At 50.5% G+C, this 8,503-nt stretch overlaps 1 protein-coding gene across 2 annotated transcripts; it reads left to right on the forward strand.

Moving 5' to 3' along the window:
• Positions 1-1,068: 1,068 nt before the first annotated feature.
• On the forward strand, positions 1,069-8,170 carry GJB1 (gap junction protein beta 1). Of its 2 annotated transcripts, none has more exons than XM_004380131.1 (2): positions 1,069-1,147; positions 6,681-8,170. In XM_004380131.1, exon 2 carries the CDS (start codon positions 6,697-6,699, stop codon positions 7,546-7,548), a length of 852 nt encoding a protein of 283 aa, XP_004380188.1. In that variant the 5' UTR covers positions 1,069-1,147; positions 6,681-6,696; the 3' UTR covers positions 7,549-8,170. The 2 variants fall into 2 exon arrangements, with proteins under 2 accessions (XP_004380188.1, XP_004380187.1); XM_004380130.1 differs by lacking the exon at positions 1,069-1,147 and adding an exon at positions 6,187-6,315.
• The last annotated feature ends 333 nt before the right edge of the window (positions 8,171-8,503 follow it).

Genomic DNA, 8,503 nt, shown 5'->3' on the forward strand with positions numbered 1-8,503 from the left:
TCAGGCTCTGGTTATCTTTCTGGCAGTGAGCACAAACTGGGTGACGAGCAGAAGGCAGAGGGCCTGGTGTCTGCTGACTTCACTTATTCGTTTGCTGCCACTCAGGCTTTAGAAATAGCAGCGTCTTCATGTTCAGCTAAGCCCTCAGTGTGGAGACCTTGAAATTAGACTGATCCCTCAGTTAATGGTTGACATTCCCTGTTTACCTTAATGATTGCCAAGATTTGTTGCTGCACAAGATATACTTTGTGGTTTAACTACCTTGGCCCCCAGGATGGAAGGCAATTTCTGAGGAGGTGTTAGGGCTCTGGGATGGGATGGGAAATACTTTGGTCCATTCCCAGTCATTCAGGACACAGACAATAAGCAGGGGGCCAAAGGGTACGTTGGTACTACCATATGGGTAGGAAGCACTGTCATTCCCCACCTTGATCTCAGGTGCCAGTAGACCTCGCCCATAGCTTTTTTCTGATAGTCATGTAATTTTAAAGGTTCAAAGCTAGAAAGCATGGCACCTAGTGCAGGACCCCTCTCTGCAGCTTGCCCACACTTAGATCTACCTGAGGCCAGCTTCAGGGGGTGGAGGAAGGCTGAAAGCTGTTGATGATCTCAGGTCCAGTTTTGCCTTGTACCAAGTTTATCAGACACTCGCTACAGGAATTCTCTAAACCAAATCCGTTGCCATCCCGTCTACTCCGACTCAGAGTGACCCTATAAGACAGAGTAGAATGGCCTCATAGGGTTTCCAAGACTGTAATCTTTACAGAAGCAGATTGCCACATCTTTCTCCCGCAGAGCGGCTGGTAGGCTCAAACTGCCGACCAGATGGGATAAATATGGGCACATGGGTGACAATGATGCCTCTCTTCCTCTGGGACAGGGCACTGACTCCAGGCTATATGATCTGTCTCTCCAAACCCATTGGGAGCTCAGGGGATCAATCTTGTTTAATGATTGTGTGTGGGAAGAGGTGGGGCTGGTTCATGTTTGTCTGGTTCCTCTTGGGCTGTGGGCCATATCTGGCTCCAGCCCTGGACTCGTCCCTCCCCTGGGCTGGGCTGACAATACCTAGTGGCAAAGGGCAGAGACGCCTGCAGACGTTCTCTGGAAAAGGGCAGCAGCCACCAGGTGTAGCAGTGTCGGGGAGGTGAGGAGGCTGGGGGCTGAGGGAGGTGGGCCAGGAGGGCTGGTGTGGCACGGGGGCAGAAATGAGGGCTGGGGAGAGGTCCAGGTCCTGCCTTTCTTGGTCTCAGCATTCAGTCACTTAGATCCCTTCCATGCTTATCCTCTGTGCTGGGGTGAGGCCTCTCCTGCCAGGTGCCAAGCTTGCTTAGCCTCTGTCTACAGCCCCCAACTCTTATCCTCTTCCCATGCTCAAAGTTGCTCCCCCTCTCACTTTTTTTTCTCGGCCAAGGGTTTCCCTCATCCCCCACAGGGCCAGATTCCCTGGAAGATTTGAGGGACCCCCGAGGCTCAGGGTGGCCAAGTTCTTCTCCATATGACATTTCCTGCCACACAGGGTTAGGGTGAGGTGGGACTGTTGGGCAGAGCAAGGTGCCGTTTTCCTTCCATGATTACAAGGTAAACCAGGTGTGCAACCAGCATAGAGGCTGCAGGTGGAGGAATATGGTGCACTCAGTGGGCAGCAGAGGGCCAGCCAACAGGGTTGAAGATCTGGGAACATGCACTTCCATTTTCTTGAAGGAGGCAGGCAGACTCAAGCTGAGCTTCGAGTCACTGATGGTTTGGAGATCTGAAGGAGGGTGCCCCTCTAGCTGTTTGGAAGTTGTTCCAGCTGTTGGGAATGGCACAGCAGAATGCATGGACTTAGAAAATGAAATGAGGAGAATTGAGACAAGAGGGGTTCGATTGGAGAGAAGTATAGATGAGGATACAGCATAGCAATGGGGAAGGGACCCAGGCTTTGGTGAGGGGCCCATGAGTCCTAATCTGAGCCCCAGTACTTACCGGCTGTTTGATAAGTTGCTCAGCTTCTTTGAGCCTCCATTTTCTCATCTGTAAATTGGAGACAATAACCTGTGGCTCACAGGGTTGTTGTGAGGATGAGAGTTAATGAACATGTGGCTCCTAGCACACAGTAGGCATTCCATAAATGGTTGCTGTTATAGTAAGTCCAAGTAGAGAGCAACAGGAAGTCTGATGAGTGACGGGGAAGTAAGGGTGTATAGTTCAAATAGTGGGTAAAGGAACTGACGTTAACAGAAGTTCTTTGAAAAGATCACAGCAGAGCGAGGGAAGGAGAAAGTTGTAATGAGCTAGACTGGCCACAGAGTATGTATTCAGGGGTGGAGAAGGTAAACCCAATGAGTGAGATGCTGTAGAACCACAGGGTAGAGGCAGGGAAAAGAAGCGAGGGAAGAGGAAGAGAGCTTGAAGAGTTTGGCCTTAGCCACAAAAACTGATGAAGGTGGTCAGAAATTCAGAAGGAAATCTCAAAGCCCCATGTCCTTTCCTGACTAGAGGCTGGGTAATGGGTTGCCTGTGGAGAGGCATTCATGAATGCCACTGAGAGAATCTGGGGTTGCCTTTGAAGTAAGAGAGGGAGTGTGGAGTCTGAGGCTAAATGTAACCTCATCCAGCCCAACCAGGCTCCTCTTCCCCAAACTCAAAAGACACGAGGGTTTTCTTGTAGTTAGAAGGCAGACAGGGAAAGAGGTGGGAGCAGAGGTGGGAGAGAGGCAGACTTGATGAATGTGTGTGTGTATGTGTGTGTCTGTGTGCGCGTGTGTACACACGTGTGGCACCTGTGCACACACACAATCGCACAGGAATGTGTATAAGTTTTTGAGTTGTGGGCCTGGTCTCAGCTAGAATGCAAACTCCTTAAAAGGTAGACAGGCCCCCAAAGGCAGTGCTATATACAAAGGCTTTGAGGTCAGGCAAAAATAAACTTGAAATCTGACTCTACCACTTAGTAGCAGTGCAACTGCCATTGAGACAAGTTCCTTAATCTCTCTGAACCTCAATTTCCTTCTCTGAAAAATGGGGATAATATTACAGGATTGTTGTATGGACTAAGTGTGATCCCCTGATTTTGAACTGTGCTTGAGCCCTGGGGCAAATCTGAGTCTGAGGACAGGGCCAAAGCCTGACATGAACAGAGAGGTCCTATCTAATTAAATAGGAGGGTAAAACATGCCTGGAGTAACACAGAGCATATCAGTTCCTGGATTTTAACCCAAAGTCACTAAAATGGTTTGGATTTCAAAATCAGGTCACTCCCCTGGATGTTTTTGTAGTTGTTGGAGTCTTAAATGAAACCCTTGAGGTATTGATGTTGACATAATGATCAGCTCCTCTTCCCAAGTGGAAGGCAAAAATTGAGATCCCAGCGCCCACACAAGGGTCATTAGAAGCACCAAAGGGAGCTACTGGCTTATGCCCCAGAGGGCTCAAGAAGGTGAGAAATGGAGAGCTTCAAGAACCTAGGAACTCAGGGGTAGCCAGGCTGTCTTTGGGGACACGCCTGAGAGGCAAGGGGAAGAGAACAGCTGAAGTTTGCTTTGGCGTAAAAGTAAGCAGCTAGACAAAGATAAGGAGGGGGAAAAAAGAATAAATCAGGAGGCAATGGAAAGCCCTGGGAAGGAAGGAGAGGAAAAGAGTTGTCCGTTGATAGGAAAGGAGAGAAGGAGGAGGGGCTAAAGGAGAAGACAAGAGAGACCAGTTTTGAATTTCCCTGTTTCTAATAGAAAAGCTATAATTTTATCCAAGGCAGTAGAGTTTATGAGAAAGAGTATGGGCTCTGAAGTTAGTTTGGCCTGGCTCAAAGGCCAGCTCTGTCACTTACTAACTGCGTGACCCCTGGACAAGTCCTTTCAGCTTCCTTTGCTTCGGTGTCCTCATCTGTGAAATGAGGATAAAAACACCCACCTCATGGGGTTGTTCTGAGGATTACACAAGATATTGTGCATGCAAGGACCTGGCACACAACAAGTGCTCAGTGAATGCTCGTTATTAATTCTCCTTGACCGCTTGTTTTCAAGTCTAACACATCTCAATAGAGGAAGCACTATTTTAGAGCTAACTGTAGTACCTCCAGCAGCAAGCAGCTCTGCCTTCGAATCCCAGGCTTGGAGAAGGGGCACCTGTACTCCTGCCTCACCACACTGGTTTGGGCATACAGCATGGACTCACTAAGGCTTTTTTTTGTTTTTTTTTTTTAGCTAAATAAAGAAACCTTGTTCAGAGAAGTAACCTATGTCCCATGAACCGTCCCTTCTCCCATTTTCTTTCATCCCCTTCCCCCAACCTCTTCCAGTTACTGATGTCCTACCCTTTTCCGCTACAACAGAGACGCCCATCCAGAGATGGGTATGGGGCTTCTACTGAAGTGGAGTGACGATTGGGGGCAGGAAATGCCCCTGCATTTCCTACGCGTCCAGGCCTGTGCGTTCTCATCATATCCCACTTCCTTGCTTCTAGCTTGATCTCCTTGCAACTTAGTAGCAGAAGTAGAGGGAGGTGGGGAGAGGCCTTCTTTGCCTGCCTGAGGGGGGGCAGAGGGGAATTTCTTCCCTAGAGCAACTGGCAAGCTCATGAAAGCAGGATGTTACAATATGCACTTGACATTAGGGGCAGGGCAGTAATGGAACAGTCTGCTCTATCCCAGACAGACGCTATAGGTCAACAAAGCATCAAGAAACAAAAAAGAGATCTTGTGTTTTAGCAGACCACTTGGTCCCTCAAAGCAACATTGTTTTCTCTTCCTGAAAAGGTTCTTACCCCCTTGATCACCAACTATGAAACTGGAGCTGAGCTAAAAACTTTTGCAGGTTGCCTCATAGAACTTCACAATAACCCTTGGTACTAACCTCATTTATATATGAGCAAACAGGCTCAGAGTTCAGTAACTACCCCAGGTTGTATTAAGTGAAAAACCAGGATTCAAACCCAAGGCTATGTGACTCTTACATATTCAGTCTCCTAACCTTCTGTCTGCTGGCAACCCTCTGCTTTCTCCTTCTGTCTTGTACTCACATATACCCACCTCACCACCTCATGGCTGGGTTCCCTTTCCTGAAGCTCAGTGAGGGATGGTCAGAGTTTGCGCTATGACACTGCAGTTGAAATGTGCTCACAGGTCCACAGCTTCCATGCTTTTTGTGCTTTTACCAGCAATATTAGATTTTGCTTTTTTTTTTTTTTAACCCACTAGCCTTTGCTTTTGCTGATACCATCTGTAAAAACACAAGGAGTACACTGTGGGAACACCCTAAACTTCTGCTTCAGATACTTTTGTGTTTCATCCTACCGTGCCACTTCCTAGCTGTGTGACCTTGAGTGAGTTACTTATCTGAGCTTCAGCTTCCTCATCTGGAAAATGTGGTAACAATCCTTAAAGGCTTACTAATGCCAAAAACCAAACCTACTGCTGTGAATTCCAACGCACAGCGACCCAGTAGGACAGAGTAGAACTGCCCTGTAGGGTTTCCAAGGCTGTAAATCTTTACAGAAGCAGACTGCCACATCTTTCTCCCGGTGGTTTCCAACCGCCGACTTTTGGGTTAGCAGCCGAACACTTTAACCACTGTGCCACCAGGGCTCCTAAACCAAAACCAAACCAAACCTGTTGCTGTCGAGTCAATTCTGACTCACAGTGACCCTATAGGACAGAGCAGAACTGTCCCCATGAGGTTTCCAAGGAGCGGCTGGTGGATTTGAACTGCTGACCTTTTGGTTAGCAGCCGAGCTCCAGAGGCTTACTAAGCAGGTTTAAAAAAAATTGTATGGGAAAATGCTTAGAATGGTTCCTGGCTTGATAAATATGAGCTCCCTTTTTTTCCCTCTAGCTCACCCATACCCTGGAGGGGATCTAAGCCTAGGAAAAATCCTGCTGACCCTAAGTTTCTGGTAGGGCCATTAGGGGAGGATCTCAGCCCAGAGCCTCCTGGTCCCCTGAGGTCCTCTCTTACATACACCTGTCTCTGTCCCATCTCTCTTCCTCTCCCCACCCCCGTGGCCGTTCTTCTGATGGGGCTATGGGGCGGGTGCGGCGATGGACCGGGCGGGCACAGAACAGGTGGGTGCAGGCTGGGTGTCGGGCGCTGGGACACAAGTGCTCTGTGTGTAGGGTGGGCGGAAGTCAGGGCGTTTGATCTGAATTCTAAAGGGCGTTGTTCAGAGCCCCACAAAAGTCCCATTGTGCAGAACTGGGTATAAAGCAGCATATGACTCCCCAGCACCGGGCGGTGATGAATTGGAACGCAGGCGCGGACCCAGGGACTACTCCCCCTGCACAGACATGAGCCCATAGGGGACCTGTCTGGGTGGCCTCAGGGACAGGCGCTCCCCAAGGTAACAGGGCTTTGTTGGTTTTGCCCCAGGTCCAGAGCTAAGGAGCTGGGAGATGGGGAGCAGGAGGGGGTGGCTGATGGGCGAGCAAGAAGGTCTGGCAAAGAGAAGGGCTGGAGAAGAAAGAATGCTGGATGAAAGTGAAGAAGGGGGATGGGGCTCAAGGAGGCCAAGACAAGTGAGTGAGGAAGAGGAGAGGCTGGCAAGGGAGATAGGGTGATGAGGAAAGCTATGGCTATCCTTCTTCCTTTCCTGCACTGACTCTTGATGAGGATGGGGGAGTGGGGGTGGGGTGGCTGGCAGTGTTATGGGCCTGAGCTTTCTGTCCCAACTCTCTGACAGCTTGCTTTGTGGCTCATGTTTTGCAGGTGTGAATGAAGCAGGATGAACTGGACAGGTTTGTACACTTTGCTCAGTGGTGTGAACCGGCATTCCACTGCCATTGGCCGAGTATGGCTCTCGGTCATCTTCATCTTCAGAATCATGGTGCTGGTGGTGGCTGCTGAGAGTGTGTGGGGTGATGAGAAGTCTTCTTTCATCTGCAACACCCTCCAGCCTGGTTGTAACAGTGTCTGCTATGATCACTTTTTCCCCATTTCCCATGTGCGTCTGTGGTCCCTGCAGCTCATCTTGGTTTCCACCCCAGCTCTCCTTGTGGCCATGCACGTGGCTCACCAGCAGCACATAGAGAAGAAAATGCTGCGGCTTGAGGGCCATGGGGACCCCTTACACCTGGAGGAGGTGAAGAGGCACAAGGTCCACATCTCAGGGACACTGTGGTGGACCTATGTCATCAGCGTGGTGTTCCGGCTGCTGTTTGAGGCTGTCTTCATGTATGTGTTTTATCTGCTGTACCCTGGCTACGCCATGGTACGATTGGTCAAGTGTGAGGCCTACCCCTGCCCCAACATCGTGGACTGCTTCGTGTCCCGCCCCACGGAGAAAACCGTCTTCACCGTCTTTATGCTAGCCGCCTCGGGCATCTGCATCATACTCAACGTGGCCGAAGTCGTGTACCTCATCATCCGGGCCTGTGCTCGCCGAGCCCAGCGCCGTTCCAATCCGCCCTCCCGCAAGGGCTCGGGCTTCGGCCACCGCCTCTCACCTGAATACAAGCAGAATGAGATCAACAAGCTGCTGAGCGAGCAGGATGGCTCCCTGAAAGACATACTGCGCCGCAGCCCGGGCACTGGTGCCGGGCTGGCTGAGAAGAGCGACCGCTGCTCAGCCTGCTGATGCCACATACCAGGCAACCTCCCATCCCGCCCCCACCCTGTCCTGGGCCTGCCCCTCCTTCTCCCCTGATGCTGCACAGGCCTCTACCTGCTAGGGATCATTTGATCAAAACCTCCCCTCCCTCCCACTTACCTTCCTCCCAGGGCCTTCTGTCTGAGGGGGCGGAGCTGGAGGCCACCGAAACCCGTGCCCCAGGTTATCGGGGGTGTGGGCAACTCTTGCTGCCTGTACTCTTTCCTCTTCCCTCTCCCTTTCCCTGGGACCACTGGGGACAAGAAATGAGATGCTCTGACAGCACCTCCAATTATGAAACTAATCTTAACCCCGTGCTGTCAGATACCCTGTTTTCTGGAGTCACATCAGTGGGGGAGGGAATGTGGGCAAGTGAAGTGAAGGAAGGGGTGCTGTGGACTTGTGGAAGGAGAAGGGAAGGTAACAACAACAACAAAAAAGCTTGCCAGAGGGCAAGTCTAGGGTGGGGAGTTAGGGAGGGAGAAGCAGGCAGATAAGTTGGAGCTGAGGTTGATCAGGGCTGCCTTTGCCTCTAGTCCCCAAGGCCTCTCTCTGCCTGAAATGTTACACATTAAACAGGATTTTACAGTAAATGAGGAGGTGGCTTGTGTGTTTGTCAAGTTCTTTCTCCTGTAACCTCTGACCGCCCCCTGGATGAACTGGCCTTGGCTTTTTGTAGATCAAGAAAGGAATGGGGCAAAAGAAATAGTGATGTAAGGAGCTGAAGCTGCAAAATGATAGAGAAATTTCTCAAGTTCAAGAGGGACTTGCATATATTCCCTGCGCACCTTGTTGAGGACCCCCTCTCCCATACTCCTGGGAGAGGTATTCCCCTTAGTCCCTCAAAACTCCAGCATTCCCTGCAAACTGATGTCCTGCAACCCACCTGTGGGATTGCACAATGACTCTGACCCCTTTCCTCTGGACATAGCCCCTGATTCCA

This window comes from Trichechus manatus, unplaced genomic scaffold (genome assembly GCF_000243295.1).
Source record: "Trichechus manatus latirostris isolate Lorelei unplaced genomic scaffold, TriManLat1.0 scaffold00070, whole genome shotgun sequence".
Taxonomy (NCBI): domain Eukaryota; kingdom Metazoa; phylum Chordata; class Mammalia; order Sirenia; family Trichechidae; genus Trichechus; species Trichechus manatus.

What these genes read in the sequence shown, in the direction of transcription:
- GJB1 (XM_004380131.1), top strand. Translation starts at nt 6,697, where the DNA reads ATGAACTGGACAGGTTTGTACACTTTGCTCAGTGGTGTGAACCGGCAT.